At 43.0% G+C, this 19805-nt stretch overlaps 1 protein-coding gene across 3 annotated transcripts in view; it reads right to left on the bottom strand.

Moving 5' to 3' along the window:
• TRPC7 (transient receptor potential cation channel subfamily C member 7) overlaps positions 1–19805 on the bottom strand; it is a 141684-nt gene that overhangs the window by 57392 nt on the left and 64487 nt on the right. For 2 of the 3 annotated variants that reach the window (XM_025388286.1, XM_025388285.1), the window contains one exon: positions 5361–5525. The exons of the other annotated variant lie outside the window; for it this stretch is intronic. In XM_025388286.1, coding sequence (XP_025244071.1) covers positions 5361–5525 — 165 coding nt within the window. The remainder of the gene's footprint in view (positions 1–5360; positions 5526–19805) is intronic. 3 annotated transcript variants of the gene reach the window in all.

Consider the following 19805-nt stretch of genomic DNA (forward strand, 5'->3'; position numbering starts at 1 on the left):
GGCCACTATTCTTTGGCTCTGAGAAATATATGAATGTCAAAGCAACTGAATAGTGCCCCTGTATTGGCTCTAAACAAACTGCCTTCATGGACCCTCGGGGTGGGCACCTGCGTTTACTGGTCAGCACCAAGTCCGTGTTCCATGCCACTGGGCTCTCAGCCCCCACAAGTGTAAGCACCTAAGTGGGACCTGGATGTGCGAATCCTCACATCCCAACAACATAGGCCTGTGACTGTGATTGTGGTACATCACTCAGATAAGGTTTCCAGCATCTTCCTAGTCTTTTATGACAGACTCCTTCACCAAATGCCACCCTCACTTTCCACTGGGTGCCATGGTCTTAAGCAAGGGCCTGGCTTACAAGTTAGAAACTGAGTGAAAGCAAACTTGGATTAATCGTTTCCAAAAGAATCATGCACAGCTTTAATGTTGGGTGATTCTCAAATGTTAGCGAGATCCTGGTTAAATTAGAGGCAGATTCCTCAAGATGCTCCCCCTGAAACTCTTATTCAAAATGTCTAACACAGGGCTCAGGATTTTTCCCTTTTATGATGGGGTGGGATAGTGATGGTGTTTACTGGGTGCCTGTAATCAGTGTTCTCACATTACAATGTCAGTCTACACATTGTAACGACTTGATATTTCTCCACATATTACAATGTGAATCCACACTTTGTTCTGGGGGCTGAAGAGGGATTTACAAAGTAGGACTCCAGTGAAAGAAAAGAAAGGGACAGAGTTTGTCATCTGGTTGTTTTGACTTCTTTCTAAAAAAGTCCTACCAACTTTTAAGATCTAAATCAAGTCCATTTCAAGGTCAGTTAGTCAGCAGCTAAGATGTCTACATTAGGCGTTGAAGGTTGTAATGGTGCTAGTGTAATGGGCATGTGCATTTGCATGCAGCGGTTAAGGGCAGATCTCTGGAGCCAGAGACTCTAGGTTTAAACCACAGCTTCATATATATTTTTAAAAACAAGTTATTTAATCCCTTAGTGTTTCAGTTTCTTCTTCTATAAAATGGGGATAAAAATAGTGCCAACTGCATAGGGTCAATGTAAGCAATGAATGATTTAATACACACAAAGCAGTTAGAGCAGTGCCTGGTGTATGGGAAGTACTCAATATATGGCACTGGAGGGTCTCAGGACATTCTCCTAAGAGGAATCTTAAAAGAAACTTGACACAAAGGTGGACCCACACGGAGTCCTTATGTGTTTATGCCACGAGCCTGTTTGGGATATCTCTTATAGGTAGCCTGTTGTGCTACCTATATGCAACACAATGCTGGGCACTGGAGGTGATAGAGATAAAACAAACTGTAAGAGTTGGATCTTCCCTTCAAAGTTGCTGATTTTCTAGTGTGGAGAGACACAGGCTAAAAACTGTGGTAGGAAATAGATGGAGAGATGGGGAGAAATGTTGCAGGGCTCAGTCTGGGCTAAGTCTGAAAGTGATCAGCTTCCGGCACTCTTTAATCCTATCTCAGCAGGGTGACAGGTGCTGGACTAGCCTTTTGGACTTGGGAATAGAAGCATTAGTGACGTAAGAGCACCAATGCTGCATTTCCTGACACAAATTTCCCCTCCATGGCTATGCTTCAAAAATTGTGTTGTGATTTTCTTTAATTGAGTGTAGCTCTCTGGTAGAGATAAATGTGGAGAAACAGAGATCTCTGGAGTTGCTGTACTCTTCTGGTTGGGCCCTGAACCACATGGTTTGAGGACCCCTTTCAAGCCATTTCAGCTTTGGTAAGGCAAAACAGAGATCTTTCAAAGCCGCCTGCTCACTCATGCCTTCCTTACTAGATGTTTGTGTTTGGGATGGTGGAGAGAGCGTAACAACTTTATATTTCTCCAAGCAAGGATTATGGCTGTAAGGACTGTTAGATTGCACACTGCAAAGACATAAGGCTGGATTCTAAAGTTGTTTACAGTTCCTCCTGCCTGAGTGCTGGGGCAAATTTTGAGGACACTTGAACAGTTATAGTTAACACGTAATAGATGAAGTCAGCTTCTCTTTCCCTGTTATAATTAAAACTGGTGCAGTTCCTCAGCATTCGCATGATGCTGGTGTCTGCCACATCATATAGAGACACTGTTTGAACCTTTGAAGATGACTGTTATTTATTCTTTTGGCTCGGAGATCTTAAGAGGCAGACAATCTAAATTACAAATCAGAATAGGATAGCAAAGGATGGAAACAGCTTAGGCAGCTATAAAGACCCTTTGATACTGGAGCCCTTGTTGAGAGAATAAAGAACTCTCTAGGCAAACAGAGACCTAACTGCCGTGCGTCCATGAGGATTAGAATTCACTGCTCTCCCAGTGGGCTGCCTGAGCTCAACTAAGTTGGTGATGACAATGAGAAATGATAAACAGAATCACTGTTCTTTCTCTTGACCCAGATAAACCTGTCCCATGCTCCAGGCCTGCATCTATCGTTATATGTAGCCATCTGTGACTTGGTTATCCTCTTCAACCAACATATTAGTAAGCTGAACTTCTGTTGACACCTTTCGCCTTGTGATTTCCTTATTTAACTGTCTTTCTTAGGGACCCTCAGAAACTTAATATAAAAATAGAATCGACAGCCTTGATAATTCAATAGGAAAGAAATGATGCAGTCATTATGGCTGACTAATCAAGTAATTTTGATGTTTCTAATAGTCTCTAAATGAGGGCAGCAACTATTAGGAGTTAAATGCACCATTGGGCTGGAAACAGAAATCTCAACATTTACTAGAAATTGATGGGCATTAGTTGATGAAGTTTGCAAGTGACATTTTATGAATACATTTATAAAATAATATCAAGGTCTAAGTTTTTAGAAAGAGGCGTAATAATGTCATTAGAACAGGAGATCTCTGAAATGACATTGTCCTTTTCCTGGAATTACAGATATAGACAGATGTAAAGACAGTGACCCCTCAGGAGGAGGGCTTCCAGCCCATTAACAGACTTCGCCATTGCCCTCCTTTTGGGAGACATGGTTTTTCTCGGCATCAGGAACCCTTAGAGGGGCTGGTTTTGTCACATGGCAGATGTGACCTCTCTGTAATTCCCAGTAATATCTCTGCCAAAGTTGAAAAGATTTCTTTCTAAATGGTGAAAGGAAAGACTAAAAATATCTTGACTGTTTTATCTGTCCTTTGGCTGCCTCAGAGCAAGTTCGACAGCTCTTTAATGAGGGAATCTTTGGTTGTAATGAGCAGTGCCACCAAGAGTCATCTCATGCCACAGACTCAGTTATCGACATGCCCTCTACTGCACGGAGCTCAGACTTGGAATCTAGAAAGTGCATAGAAGTGACAAGTGGCTTAATGATCAGCTCATGTTTATCTTGAGTTTATTTTTTTTTTTTAGTGTTATTGGAACTTCTGGGGGCACCAAATGTCAATCAAACGAGTATCTAAACAGAGGTGAGGAAACCCCCGATATGGGTCAAACTTCCTTGCAACTGTTTCTTCCAGAGTGTTACAGAAGACTGCCATAGGTCTGACCCCTATGTCCCAGGTGCTATTAGCTTCCTGGATTTACTAGGCGCAAGAAATTCTAGAAATCCCTCTCTGCAACCACACACTTTAATGGGATCACATCTGCGTGTGTACCAAGATTCTTCTCAGAGCTACCAGAATTCCAAACAATTTAGTCAGCAACTGGCACATCATCTCTTTCTGAGTCTTTTCCCAGGCCACTAGGCAGTCAGAGGCAAACCAGTTTGCTCCTGTTGGCTAGTCCCAGGTTCCTGGAAGCTGTCACATTTAGCTTTGCAGCAAAAGTGAGGATTGGCAGCACTTTCTCCACAAAGTTGCTGCTATTTTAATGATTGAACAGCCTAGAATTTGTTCTGGGGTTCAGAGAGAGTGAAGTTAAATGTCCCTACTCACTGGGGCTCTGGGTGAAGGCAACTTACAATACAGACTGTGCTTAAAACCCATGACCAGCTTCAAGCCAGCTTTAAATCTGGTTAGTTTTTTCACCCACTGTGTTTTTTCAGCTCATAATGAAGGAGAGAAAAAATTGCCTTTACCTACATGTATATTATTTGGGAAATTCTGATCTGAAAGTTCCTGGCATGATAGACTGCCATAGAAGCAAAATCCTCAATAGATGTAAGGTTGAATACTGTAGAAGTTCAGTAAGAGGGCTTCCATTTTTACTACTACTCTCCAGAAGAAGGATCTGGGGCTTGACCTCTCTCTGAGACCCTGCACCTACTCTGAGGCAGTCAGTTCATTGATTGTCTGGTTAGGTGGTCTCACCAGCAGCCCCGAAGTCTCACAGCTGTCATTCTGGTATGAGTTACTCCTAAGCGGAGTTGACAAGAGGGTCGGTTCACTGGTGACAGTTTTATTAACCACATTACCTGATCAAATTGCCTGTGGAACTAATCTCCCTGCAGTCATATTTCTCCTACTGAATGTTGATTACCTAAGCTTAATTCCTTTTTAAATGTATCACTAGGTAAATGCAGCTTTAGAACCTTTACTGACAATCTTAAACCCATGAAACATACTTCAAAATTTCTGCATGGTTTGGTCTTAAAAGCACTGACTCTGCCCCGAAGCTGGAGTGCTGGTACTTTCTGTGGCTTTGACCCATGTGACTGGGATGTGGGGATGGTGGAGCGGGCAGTAGGGCAGCTTGGCACCTGCAGGTTCCACTCCTTCTATCACTGGTGGGCACTGGACCCTCCCCCTCAGGGAAATAACACTCCTTTTGAGCTCTTCTCTTTCCTTTGCCTTTTTCCTTCCTGCAATCTAATTAGCTGTCCATGTGAGCCAGAACCTCATCAAAGGGGCCAGGGAAACTAGGAAGATGTTTGCAGTGGGTCTGCAGTACCCCAGCATGAGCTGTGTTTGATTTCCAGCCTACTAGTCATTTCTCTTTTCTGGACCTACTTCATAAAGCATACATGTCACAATGTAATTGAGACTGTGAAATGAGATATTCCATGAAAAGGGCTTAGAGAAGAGAAACTACTCAAATGTTGGCTATTACTATTACCATGATTACAATTATTATACTGTGGGTTTGGAGGACATGCTTAGGACATTGCATAATTAGAAGAAGAAAAGTATCTTTATTCTCAATTCTGTTATTAATCCTTTCAAATTATGCCTCTCATGTTTAAAATTTTATCACTCCTGTCTCTCTTTGGAAAAAAAAAAAAAGATTTAAAAAAGCACGTCTTAACATTTTTCCTTTTATGTGGCTTCCTACTTTCACTGGGCATCTCAGGAATATTTTCTTTAAATATGGGAAAAAATCAACTGCTAATTTGAATAAAATGGACTTCAGATCATGCTAAGAAGAGAGAAGAAATAACCGCAAACGACATGCACCTTAAGCAGTCTGTACCTTGCTGCACGGAGCAATCCAATAGGCTATGGCGAGAAAAGGGAGGCCTATGGAGACTCCAAAGACAGCCAGGAATTTCACAGCGATAGACTGTTGACGTAAGCCTGAGAGATTTTCATACCACATGGTAAGCAATTGCTGCTGACAGTTAGGATGAGCAACGAACTGTAAAAACAAAACAAAAACAAAAACAAAACGCAAACAGGAAAATGGCATCGATAGCACTTGAACAGTATACAACCTAGGAGTGGCTGGGGGCTGAAATGCTCCACCTGGGGGTGGTTGAGGAACCTGCAGTGGGTGGGGGTGAGGCGTAGGAAGGGGGCCTTCTGACTTGGGGATGCTGAAGAGCTTTGTGCTGTGGCCAGAGTCCTTGCAAGACTGGCTGAATTCACACTTTGCAAACTGGGCCTAGAAAAGTCTCAGGCACGGAAAATGAAAGTCAGCTTTTGGGTACATGCTTGTCTTCAATTCAGGCTGTTCAGCTGACCAAGGGAGACTTATCTCTGGGCAGAGTTCACTTGGGAAGGAACACAGAGGAATGGATGGAGCATGAATGGGGTTTTGGAGTCAGACATGGATGTGAATTTTGTTCTACCCCCTACTAGCTGGGTGACCTTGGGACAGTTATTTAACCTCTCTGAGCTTTAATATTCTTATCTGCAAAACAGAGTTTATCACATTGTCTTGGAGGATTAAATGATACTGTAAAAAAAAAAAAAAATCCCCTCTCTTTTCCTATGTAGTCCAAAGAAAAATGCTTACAGTGTTTCCAGAGAATGTTAAAACTCCTCAGTATTTTCTTACTGGATCCCAGTGGTGTTGGGCTTGAATCCAGTTTTTTTGTGGCATGATGGAGCAGCGCTACATTGGATCCTCCACAGAGTAGCTTCCTTCTGGGACATCATGCACCCTTCTTACCACCACTTCTCTCTCTTGAAACTGTTCTACCCTAATGCCTAGGTTACAAGACAGACCTCTTGTGACCCTTTTTTATTGTGTGACCATGTCCTGCCCTCACCCCTGGATTCAGCTTATTGGACTAGGAGTGTAACCCTGACCTAAACTGGGCCCATCAAGTTTTCTCTCCTGGGTGTTTGGGACTATATTGAGAGAGGCAGTCTATTTATTTAGTGCAGAGTTATCATGTCACCTTGGACAGTCTGGGCAGCTATATTCCACTTTGTGGACTAAGTAGCAAAACAAGTCTGTTGAAAACAGAAAGAGAATGGTGTGCAGAAAGAGGCTGAACGAGTGTTTGACCTCTTTAGGGCCCAGCTCCACTCTACCCATGTGGTCCATGAGACACTTTTATATTCACAGACAAAATGTTTTGTTTTCTGCTTGATCCAGCATATTGGCTTTAGTTGTTGCCACCAGAACATCCCTTTTCTGCAAATAGTAGTTGCTGATTGGCCATTTGTTTAGTTGAGTCAGGGTCAACTGGAAACTGGTAATAGGCAATATTTAAGCAAAATTTATGGGAATAAAATTTACATTTGAAAAAAATATTAGCTTATTTTTGCCCCATGACAGGAGGAAGCCTTTGTTTGCTTTTGACAGGTCTGCCCTTTGGCCCCACTCAGGGTACCCATGTGCTGCCAGAGCATGGCTGGGCAGTATAGACTAGAGAAGATAGACTGGGCATTTTTCAAAGGGATGACTTATCAACTGAGTACCCTGGAACGTCATGTGCTGATTTTCATCTCATTTGCCTCCCTGAGTATTAAGGGGACATATACAACGATTCCTGGGAAATGTGAAACATTCCCTTTTCATTACAAGAACAATATAAATAGAGCTATTTTAAAATTCACAATGTAAGTGACAACATGTTTCCCGTTTCTGTGAACTCACAGTAACTCACAGTAACAGCCACACAATCTTTGAGGACACTATCAAAGGTTTCTTTGACCCTACAGCCCCTGACAATACCATTACTTGAAATATTAGATGCAAGTGAGGCTTTTCTTTGTAGCATTACTGGCTTTTCTTTGTGGCATTACTGCTATGCTTTCTCTCCAAGAATAGCCGTGGATTATCCTCAGCCCAGGGAGGAACCCCAAGGACGCAGATCATAAGACATCCTGGGCCCTTCTGGCTCACAATGAAGAGAAGCAGGCAATGGAAAGTCATGCAGACATTTCTGTAATTCTCAGGGTCTAGTCATAGCACAGTCTCAGAGGGAGTGGTGGGTGAGCACGGGGTGCAGTCACTTTTGTTTTTCTACTGCCAGCCTTCTGTGGGTACTGAAATGGCCCTGCTTCTGCAGAAATTCATAGTCTGATTAGAAGGCATGACACATGCTGTGAAATAGAGGATGAGTATTTGACTCACCCTATGGCTCCCTGCACTACAGCCACCTGGGGAGGACACCTGTGGCAATCCCCATCATTTGCTTCTTGTCTGTATCTGGGAGAGCCTGTCCCATGCTTCTGCTGCTGCTTCTTGGCAGACAGGTCAGCACCACAGATTGGGCAGAAGGCCAGAAGAGCAGAAGCTCTGAGAGAGAACACAGTGGCGACCATTCCCCAGTCTCCCTTGATTGCCTCAGAGGAAGACAGTGGTCCCAGTTAAAACAGAGGGGTCTCTTGGGGTCTTCCTCTGACTGGACCTTTGCTAATTTCCACAGCTGCATTTATCCCTCTATAATAAAGCAACCTAGCTTCAGACATGCTATTTGTTTGTAGGTAGACTTTATGATGTAATAAGATAACAGCTGTGGATAGTTGAAGCCCAAATTGCTGTTTACCTCTATCTGGGTACTGTTCTGTACTTATGGCAGCCCTTCAAAGACAGTTCAATGTGTATCAAAAGATTTTTTTCCCCTGTGATTTTGAAGCATGAAAAAATATCATCCCTGACCCAAGGAGGATGAGAGTAGCAAATGAAGCACACCAACAGGACACAAAGAAAACTCTACCCAAAAGGGCACACAGCTAAGGAATAAAGGCAGGAAGAACTCGGGGTGTGACTGGGATTTTCAAAAGCAGAGTCAGAGAGGAACTGATGGAAGAAAAGCTTATAGCTAGAACAGAATAGGAACTCAGAAAATTGGTGTTGTCTTGGGCTTTTTTTCTTTGGCATCTTGCTCACAAAGGGATAGAATGATCAAAGGATGGATGCCACCAAGAGCTATGCCTAGGCCATTCCTGCCTAGAGCGTGGCACACTTGTAGGAGAATTCTTCAAGGAAAGAACTGATGTGGCTGCCTAGATTTTCCCAGCGACATGATTCACATTCATGATAGTAGGCAGTTTGTAATGGCTGGAGCCGAGAATATGCGAAGGAGTTCACATGGGGCTGAGCAGGCTCTTAAGAGAAAATAAATCAAACTACATTTGTAACTGAGATGAACTGTCCAAGGAGCTGGGTGAGGGAGGGTCTGGAGAGGAGTGGGCCTGCAGGGAGAGGTAGGAGGGGATACTGAGACAGAATTTTCTGTAATGGAAAGGCTGACTCTGCCCTACTCAGGTGACAGTCTCTCTTTTCTCTCAAGTAATTCTTAGTCACTCCCTTTCATTGTACTTATAGTTCTGCATGATCCCCTGCTGGAGAGAAAACTCCTCCTGGAGGCTCCTGTGGTCGTTAGCATGTTGTTCATGAATGGGCACTGTTTGAGTAAATGGCATGGCCAGAGTTCTCTGCTTTCAGATTGCAAATCTGCTGCCATCCACAGGACCAAAATTGCCTTCCTTCCTCATTGCCCCTCTGAGGTGGCCGACTCCCTGCACTTCTGCATGCTACCGCATCTGGAAGAGGCATGTGGGTACCAGAGGCTGAAAATGGCTTGCTAGGAGACACAGTGAACAGATAAATGATTGAATTCATGACTGCTGAATTTATTTTCACTGTAGAAGTGCCAGGAGATTAAGAAACAACAACAACAACTTCCTTAATTCCCAAAGGCAGTTGAGCTAGGAGTTTAAAGAGATGAACCAGGAAAAATTTCACAGCATCATCTGGAGAAATGAGCCCCAAGAAATGAACCAAGGAGAGGGGCAGGGATTGAAACTAAGCTCAAGGGGATTTGGGGCTACAACTTGGGGTTATTTCATACACTCTGCCTAGGCACACCACCCCACTCACCTTTCTGCAGCACTGCCTTCAGAATTTCCCATTTTTTGATCATCTGAGCATCTGTCACATAGCTCCTTGATTGCTAGGAGATTCTATTTTGATGCCTCTATAGATGTCTGACACTCGATTCTACCCTCCCCTGACTCCTCTTCCATGTGTGCACCCCTGATCCCAGCTAACTCTGGAATGCTTCTTGGTCATTTCTACAGCTGGGGGTTCTGCCAGCAGTTGCTGACTGAGCCTTTCTGGAAGTCCACTGGGCAGCAAAAGGAGACGGGCCTCTCTGCAGGCTCTTCATTCCCACGGATATTCAATATCAACTATTACGTTAGGTCTCTTGCTCCATTATTCTCAAAGACAGCTCTCTGTTCCTGTATCCCAGGGACAGCAGGACACAAAAAAACTATCTGCCACCTCTCTTTAAGCAAACCTCCAATTTTCTACACCAACAGAGATTACTTACACAAATGCCCTGAATTGTTGGGTTGCTCTGAGGACTGTGCCTGTGACTCAGCAGCATCTCTCTGACCAGAGAATGATTTTTTGATGAAGAAAGTCCTTAATGAACTAGCCTATGTCTCAGTTTCAGGGTGCCTGGACTTCTTCCAGAGCTGGAGGCAAGCCATTTCCTGAGCGCAGGTGTGAAGGCAGGAGCTGTGGCAGGGCTTTCTGGAGGTAGAAGCATTTTCCTGCACTCACCAGAAGTCCTCTCAGAGTAGAGAGCTCAGAGGGTGCTGATGTGACTGGGTTTCCAGTCTGGTTATGTTGTCATGGCCAGAGTCCCATGGAAGGCTGAGTCAGCTTCTGGCTGGCTCCAAATTACTGCCTCTGCCCTTTCACAGTGTCACAAAGAGGCCACTCTCCATGCCTGGCAGCAACTCTCTCCACCCTACCCGAGGCTGTGCCCTAACCTGAATCAAAGAAGTGGAAGCCATGTCCAGCAAATTTTCTTGGATTATTTTCAACTCCTCCCCTTCCTGAGCCTTACCATCTAGCCACGCTGCTCTACATGCTGTTCCCAGACATGGCATATGTAGCCACCCCCTGTCTATGTTCAAAGAAGGTCCATCCTGCTCCTCTCTGGTTTAATGCCTCAGCAGCCTTCATGACCCTACTTCCCCTTTGGGAGGCCGAGGTGGGTGGATCACCTGAGGTCAGGAATTCAAGACCAGCCTGGCCAACATGATGAAACCCCATCTCTACTAAAAAACAAACAAAAAACAACAACAACAACAAAAAAACAAAAATTAGCCAGGCATGGTGGCTGTTGCCTGTAATCCCAGCTACTCAGGAGGCTGAGGTAGGAGAATTGCTTGAACCCGGGAGGCAGAGGCTGCAGTGAGCCGAGATTGCACCACTGCTCTCCAGCCTGGGTGATGGATCAAGTCTCCGTCAAAAACAAGCAAACAAACAAACAAAAAACACCCAACTTCCTGTCTACCTCCAAGTCCCACTAAGTTCCTTAGCCCCCAAAAGACATCTTGGACACCTATGGGTCTTATTCTGTAGCCCACTCACTTGGTAATCATGGTTCATAGGTCAAGTTGTGGATAGACATACTCTTATGACTACATCTGGTCTTTTCTGTTATTTTTAATCTTGAAGGAACCAACTGTCTAGGTATCTCCAAGGGTGCGCAGCCTTATGTTTTCCATGTAATAGGTGCTCAATAAACTTCTGTTGAGTGATTGATAAACTGAGTGTTTTGAATCCCCTAAGATTTTCTCCATGATTTTCTCATCATCCCAGAATAATTTCTAAATGTAACAAATCCTGTTACTCAGGGCCTGATGAACACTTAAGTGTCTTCACATCTTTACTAAAAGGCAGGCAGGAAGTGGGCATAAAAGCTAAACCAGGTACTCATCTTCTTGTGTAGGAAAAAATTGAAATATGAGTCCAAAATAAGGTTTGAAGATTATCTCTTGGATTAGATGAGGATTATTTAATTTTTATGTATGCCATGTACCACTGTAAACTGACATCGATCCAGAAAATATTTATTTAATAATAAGGAATCACTAATATTTGCTGAGCACTATTCTGTGTCAGGCCCTGTGCTTACCAGTCATTATATTATTTAACCCTCACATCAGTTCTTTAAGGTGGGGTTGGTAAATCTCTGTTTTAAATATGGAGGCGTTAGACACAGAGAGATTAAGTAACTTGTCTACCATCAGTCACAAAAGTGATTATGATGACAGGGCCTGGACTGGAACCCAGGCCAGTCTGACATCAAAGATAGCATTTTGAACTACATTTACCCTATATTTCCTCAAGGTAGATTTAAAATCAGACTGAAACACCAAAGCACAAGGGATTATGGTGATTTTTCCAACTCCACAAAGGCCAGGGGACTCACCATTTGAGATGCTGTTAGAACTCTCATCTCTCTCTGCCCTCCTGCCTGTTGGTCAGCCAAGTCTCAGTAGAGATAAAAATCAGAAATACACAAGGAGAAGGGCTTGAAGCCACTTTTCTTGATAACTTCATCCTGCTAAAGATGACATCCTGGGCTCAATGTCTTCTACATATAGAGAAGAATAGAAGCAGCTGATTCCATGATGGCTCAAGTGCCTGATCACTTCTTTGTCAGGACCCAGGTTAATGTGGAGGCCACCCAAGCTCAGATTTATAGCCTTGAAAAGTGCAGACTCCATTTAAACAATCACTTTGCTGAAGGACCTAATTAGGATTTCAAGTCCCATGACAAAATCCTACCTGACACTGACATCTTACTAGTAAGAGCAGCAGTTCCCTGAGCCTGAGTTCTGACTGTAATATTCCCAAGTTGGTTCCACAACTCTGCAGGCCTTGCTGGTGGCTGTGCTGTGCCTTGGTTGCAAACGTTCATGGGGTTGGGAACATGCACAGGCTCTAGGTCAGCCTGCCCAGGTGTCAATACAAGCTCCACCACTGATTGCTGAGGAACTGAGTAGCTTAATTCCTTAGGTCTCAATTTCTCTACTTATGGAATGTCCATAATGATGACTAACTCAGGGAGGTTTCAAGGGTTTAGAAAATGCAGTTCCAGTTTTTGGTTTATGGTGCAATTTTTAAACTCAGCAAACTTCTGTTTACCAACATACTGCTTTTTAATTGGTATAATATTTCTGAAATACAAATCGCTTATATCATGCATCAGATTTTTTAATCAACTAAAGATGTGCTCACTTACAGAGTATTCATCCACTTTCTGTGACTCTAAAGTAGAGAAACTTGATTATCATTAAAAGCAGTTTTTCTTGCATGAATAATTCTTACTCTAGTTCAGAAACTTTATCAACAAGGAGAACACACACCCAAAGGTATTAATATTGATACAGGAAATCTGCATGGGAATCTGTATTTATATTTAATTAAATGAAAAAAGACAGAGTGGGAATGCTTTCTTTAAACCACAGTGTCTGACCAGTACAAAAATGGTGGTCCTAGGTTGATGGAACTGGGATAGGGTGTGGTGGTCATACATTTTTCAAAGAGATTCCCTCATATTATCAAATAAAATATTAGGTCAATTGCAGGCAGATGAAGGAATCAGAGGGAACTATTTGGAGCTTACTTAGAACTATCCCTTTATAATTCTAAATTTTCTAAATTTCTCTTTCAGAGAAATGTGAATGTAATTCAGTAATGAGTTATTTACTTTTCAGAATCACATTTTATATTTTATTTTTACATAATTATTTTTAAATGACACTTTAAAATTCAGTTTAGCTCCTGTGAATTTATATTATAATGCTGATGTATGTATAACATCTATTTTGCCCATATTTTGTTTTTACTTGATGCTTTCATTTGTGTATTGTTTTATACTCAAAATGCACTCAAGATTTAGGGTTACTAATTTTAAATTTTAACCTTTGAATTCTTAAAGTTATAAATATTCTTATTACCAGTATTTTGATATTGTGAGACATAAATGCAAAATAAGAGTATAGACATTGGCTCAAGCATTAGAAATAACATGTGTAACCCAAACGTGCCAGGTCTTGGCAGCTGGTTAGCACAAACCTAATACCATTGGCAGACAGTCGTCCATCCATCCACCAGACATACATTAAATGCCTATTGTTACCGGGTACCAAGAACTTTTAGGAATGGAGGACACAGTGAACAAGATGGCCATGGTCCCTGCCCTTGGGAAGCCTGATAATTCCCTAATCTTGATGGTTCTGAGTCTTTCCAGGCTGGACAACAGGGGATTGTTTCATGATAGCCTCCTATGTATTCCTACTCAAGTCACTCTACCTGTCACTCAGTGTACCAAGTGCAGGACATCAGCTCCTCCCTCCTCCCTTCCTGAATGAGCCCCGGGCAGGGCCAGGCCAGTTCCTGGGACACAAGCTGTTGTATGACCAGTTTTCTGCCCTCTGCTGTGTCCTCAGGGGCCAACTTTCTCCTGCAGTTCTGTTGATGGGCCCACATGGTGCAAGTTGCTGGGTTCCTTGGATCTTGATGCCTCCTTGGTGTGTGGGGTGTCTGATTTCTTTGCGAAGGCAGTTGCTTGCTTTCCATTGCTCCTATCTCACTTGCTCTCCATTGCTCCTGTCTCCAGATCTCCCAGAAATGCCTGTTTTCCCCAGAAATGCCTGTCTCTTCTCATGCCCATCTTTTCTAAAAGGGCAGTCCCCCAACAGAGTTGCTGGAAGTGAAACCCAGAGTGAAGTAACGCCTTCCATTGTTCCACAGATTCTCTTTCCCGGGCTCCAGGCCTGCATGAATCCACTTCTGATAATTCCAAGATGAGGATTACTTGTCATAGTTAATTTTACCTCCATCTGAGTGTGAGTTAGCCTCCCACTAAGGCAGGATGAAGAGAGTTGTAAAATCCTGAACCAGTATTCTTAGCTCCCTGCACATAGCTCATTTTGGTTTGTGAGAAGGGAGGTGAAAGGAGTCTGAGCTCAGAACCCTTGCTCATCCCTCACACTTAGGTCTTGACCAGATTTCTTACTTCTGGGAATTTTTAACCTTATTTCCTGTCCTTTCATTTCCCAGCACCAACCTGACCAACAAAGACCCATGTAGACAAAGTTCTAGTTCATTTTCATGTGATTCTGGGCCTTATGCAAACAATGGGGTGTGCTTATCAATGGACATCCACTCTCCTCCAACAATCACTGTAACTCTTCACATGTAGAGTGCACAGAGCACTTTTAAAGGGCATCGCCTAATTCCATTTATCACCCTGCCACTCCTACCCTCGAATACTTCTGCCCTCTTGGTGCTATCTGTGCCTACTCTGCCATCCAAGGCTTCAGTTTAGACAACTTCAATTGCTGTCTTCACTTATTTGAGAAATGTGGAAATTCATCATATCTCAAAACTGGGAAACATTATTTCTGGTAAAGGGCATGTTCTGGTCATGCAGGAGACCTCTGATTTTCTATTCTCAGATGTCAGTTGAGGATATGAATACTCAGCATTCAAGGATAAGGTACCCTGGGCACTTGTGTTTGTGTTTTGCTCCCTTTGTCATTGAGGGACCAACCTCCACACCATGATATGTGTGTATGTGCGCACATGTGTGTGAATATTCACACACCTATATAAATTTCTTAATGAGTTGGGTCAATTTTGGTCATACTTTGAGTGTTGGTTTTTATCCAACCTATGGCAAATAAAATCTCTTTCTCCCAGAATGTTAATATGTTTTAGAAGTAAACACTGATTCCCATCGGATATTGTGATATATTTAAAGCCACATCTACCTACACTCAAATCTATCTATGCATCCATTCACTCAACAAATATCTACTGAGCCAGGCACTAGGGACACAGAAGTTGATAATAATGTCCTGGCTCTCATTGCCCTCAATGCCTATCAGAGAGACAGTTAAATAGGCAAGTTCAATGTAGCTCCAACAGTGCCCTAGCAGGAGTTAACCAGGGGTGTCATGGAACAGCAGAGAAGAGGCACCCAGCCCAAGCAGGAATGTGGAGGGACAGTGAGGAATGCCTTGTTGAGGGAAGGATTTTTGTGCAGAGTTGTGAAAGCTATACCCAGGCCACTGAGAGAAGAAGGGCTGAGGAGAAGGAGCTGCAAAACATTTGGGCTCTAGAGTCAGTGCTTGCTTTAAATCTTGCCTCCGCCTGTGACTGGCTGTGTGAGATTGAGCAAGTTACTTCACCTGTGATCTGTGTCTATTTCATATGTAAAGCAGAGATGACAATATTGATGACACACTGAAGGAGTATATTCAAAGCTCTTGGCATGGTAAAGGGCACAGATTAAGAACTTAAAACATTGTTGTTATTGTTGCTGTTATTACTGAAGCCTCAGAGCCTGGCATATTAGGAGAGATGTAGGTAGCTCAGGGTGGCTGGACCATTGAGGAGTAATGGGTCTTGTGAGTCATGCTAAGATGAAGGCTAAACATGACTTGGAAAAGTACGGTGCCTTGGGAGCCAGGTAGAGTTGTAACAGACTGTTAGTTTGGACATACAGGCCAGATATGCATAGCATGGAATTTTTTTGCACATGCACTTGCTCTCACTCTTGCCCCCATTGTACTCCCATGTACAAAGAAGCAGAACAATATCCTTCATTTAAATTGCAGCATCAGATAGTCTCAAAAGGTTCCAGGGGCACTTGATTCATGGAACCTGCCCAGTGGACAATGATAATTTATTGCAATATCCAGTATTCTGTTTGCAGCCTCTTTAAATGTTAATGATCACTAATGTAATTATGATTGAGAAAGTTCCTGGGCCAGTGTGGGTCTAATTTAATTTACAAAGCCATCTGGAGCTATGCAGGATTTTTTAAACATTTTTTCCAGACCAAATTTGGATGGCTTCTAGCCACTATAATGTCAAACCTATAGTAAAGACACTACCCTCAGACTCTAAGGATCTAGAAGGGAAGCCCAGTGGCCTGAGGATGAGTCAAAGGACGCAAGGCCGATGGTAGATTTTTTAATCCCCCAGCTGAACAAGAGACCAGATGAATGGCTGCTAACTATGCTTAGAAAAAACAATTCATGTTTCTTCCCATGCCTATAAGGCTTTTGATAGTCCAGTTCTTGCCTCAGTGCCCCTCCATGTATTCCTGAAATGCACCAAGGCCTTCCTTGACAACCCTGCCCAAAAATAGAAGCCTTCCTTGTGCCCCCTACTCGGTTCCTCCTGTCCTCTAACCCTGCTTTGTTATATCACTTGGCAACAACTAGAGTTTATTAAGTATTTATTGTCTGTCTCTGTACTAGAACATAAGCTTTATAAGAGCAAGGACTTTTTCTTTTGCCTCATTGCACCTGTACTACCTGGAACAGTGTCCAGTACATAGTATAATTTCAAGAAATACTTATCGAATGCACGAATTTATAAATGAATCCACAACTCATCTCTTTGATTCCACAGTGTACTCCCACAAGTAGGAACTCTCACTCCTCTCTCCTCCTGAGGTAAACGGCATTTCCAAAGATGGTGACAACAATGTCTCCCATCCCACATGCTCTGGAATCAGACCTTGACAATCCTCCATCAAGAGGTGGGTCTAAATCCCTGTGGTGGAAGCTGGGATAACTCTTAATGACTTACTCTGAAGAGGATGCTGCAACACTTTCCAAGATTGAGCCTTAGACATCTTCAGTATCTCCTGAGAAAGCTACCTCTTAGAAGGCAGCTGCCATGCTATAGTTCAGCTCCCCTGCTGTGAGGAAGACCCCCATGCTGTGAGGAAGTTCAGGATATCCATGTGCAGGGAGAGAGACAAAATAAAGAAGCATTGAGGTGCCAGCAATGTGGATGTAGCCTTCTGACATCTTCCATCTTAGTCAAACCACCAACTGAATACAGCTGAACAAATGATTTTAGCATAAGAACATCCCAGCTGAATCCTGCCTGATTTCCTGACCTACAGAATTGTGAGTGAATAAAATGATTGATTCTTTTCCAAACCACCAAGTTTTATGCACCAAAAGATAAGTCGAACACCGCCCATCAGTTTCTAGTTCTCAGCACTCCACATTGTCTCCTTCTCCATGGGCCTGTGGGGCAAGAACTCCTTCCTCGGTCTTCATCTCCTTTCTGCCTTGAATGTTCATCCTCTGCTCCTCTCCCTTCTCAGAGGTAGAAGCATCTCACAAACAACAGCTGCACTTACCTGTGTTGTTAGCTGCACTTACCTATGGCCTCCTGACCGTCTGAAATCTGGCTCTTAAACTCTGCTGAAATTACTGTCTCAAAATCTTGTTAATTTCCTTCTGGTTGCCAGACACACAAATCTGTTCTGTATCTTCCTTCCCTTTGACAGCACTGTGGTCCAGATGCCGCCTACTGCTCCCTAAGCCATGAACACTCGCCTCCCTGGACCCAATCTGTGTGTCTGGGTGTCTGAATAACCTTCCTGGGAGATAAGCCTGTCTTGTTTTCTTGCCTGAAAATTCATCATAGAAGAATGAGTGACATTTTGCCTTCCACCTCCTTAGGAGGTGGCCAGGAGGGCTCTGTGTTCTGGTGGTTGTAGCTGAGGAAGAAGTTAATAGTTTCTTGAGATTTCAGGAATAGTTTTGAATATCACATGCAGGCTTTTTGGGGGGATTGGGGCTTGGTGAAGAGGAGGGTCTGGAGGAGAGTCCTTGGTGTTGGAGACATGTTTCCTGAGACCAGGAAAGGGGAGTGGGGCTTGAATGTCTTCCGTGGGATGGCAGGCATCAAGGTCCAGTTGAACTTCCTGCCTTGGAGGTAGATGGACCCCCAAATGCAGATCATTCCAGAGCGCTGAGAGGATTGACCAAATGACAAGGGTCTTCTTTGTGGAAATCCTGAAGAGGGCCCTAGCACCAGCCTGACTCAGGGGTCTTGCTTCATTTGAAGCTCCAGGAGGAAAGGGTTACTTCTTTTCTGGTTTGTTTTTCTGTTTTATTCCCAGCACCTGCTATAGTGTCAGGAAAACAACGGGTGAAAAAAAAAAAAAGAAAAAACCCTTTGTTGAATGAGTAAGATGGAGTCATGGCTTAGAACAGATTGTGGTGATCAGCACTTGTTGGTGGCATCAGGTGTCCATAGGAGAAGGGCATAGACCAAGAGCTCTCCTTTAGATACACAAGTGAGTCTTCAGGGCCGTGGTACAACACAGAAAAAGGTGCTCCCAGAATGACTGAGACCAAAGTTCCTTCCAATCTGGGCAGGAGACACTGAGCCAGATTTCATATAGTTCAGAAAAATTTTTAAATGCTAAGAGCCAACATTTATTGGATATGATGTGCCATACATTGTTCTAAATGATTTTCATGTATTGATCAATTTAATCCTTGCAACAATTCCATCATTAGCATAATCACTAGATCTTTTTTTTTTTTACAAAGGAGGAAACTGAGGCAGAGGGCTAAGTAACCCATCCGAGGTCACACAGCCAGGATGTGAACCCAGACATGCCTACTTCAGAGCTTGAGCTACACCAAGCAGCAGTTAATATGTGAGATATCTTACCAGCAAGAAGCACAAAGCAAATTCATGCTGGTTATGCCTGTTTCTCCAGTCATTACACATTTAATGCTATATATACACATATATATGGATTATACATAACATTTTAATAATATAATGTTAATTTTGACAGAACAGGTTGAGGTTAGAAATAGAGATTTTTTTTTTCTAGTAATAGAGTGTAACAACATGGAGTGGGCTGTGCCTCGTCTGCCACCCAGGTGATACACAGCCGGTCCCCTAGCTAGTGCCGGCTATGGAGCAGAATAATTCCTGGAAGAATTTGTCCGGTACTTACTATGTACTGGAACTTTATAAGGCAAGTAGTGTCATCCCCACATTAGAGATGAGGGAAAAGCAAAGTTAAACAATTTGCCCAAGCTGATGATTCTTAACCACCACTCCACACAGGGCTGTTCGCTCACATCATGCTGAAAGGTCTGTTTTTTAACACACAGCCTTTGATTGTCTGGGAAGGAGTCAATTAATTCGGGAAGAAATCTTTAACAACCATGTAAGGGACCTTCAGGATATTTGTGCACCATCTGTAAATATAATAACCAGTTACAATTGTGATAGAATATGACATATGTGTATGTGTACCCTGCCCTCATAACAAGAAGTCAGATTTCTCTAGGCAGTGGTTTATTATCAGCTAAGGATCCGTAACTGATGCTAATAGATTTGCTTGTTGGAACTTTGTCTTTGTAAACCCTCCCTAATGGGTTTTAATTTCACTGAATTTCAGCCTGATGGTTACTGCAAGCAGCTCTTCCAAATTAGCCAACACTTTAACATGTCCTTTTCACCTTTTCTAATAAGGACCTTGAATAAAGGTCCCAAAATGGGCCCCAAAATGCAGGTCATTCCAGAGTGCTTGGAGGACTGACTGAAGGTCCTTATTAGAAAAACAAGTATTATGTTGCTTTT

Source organism: Theropithecus gelada, chromosome 6 (genome assembly GCF_003255815.1).
Source record: "Theropithecus gelada isolate Dixy chromosome 6, Tgel_1.0, whole genome shotgun sequence".
Lineage (NCBI taxonomy): Eukaryota > Metazoa > Chordata > Mammalia > Primates > Cercopithecidae > Theropithecus > Theropithecus gelada.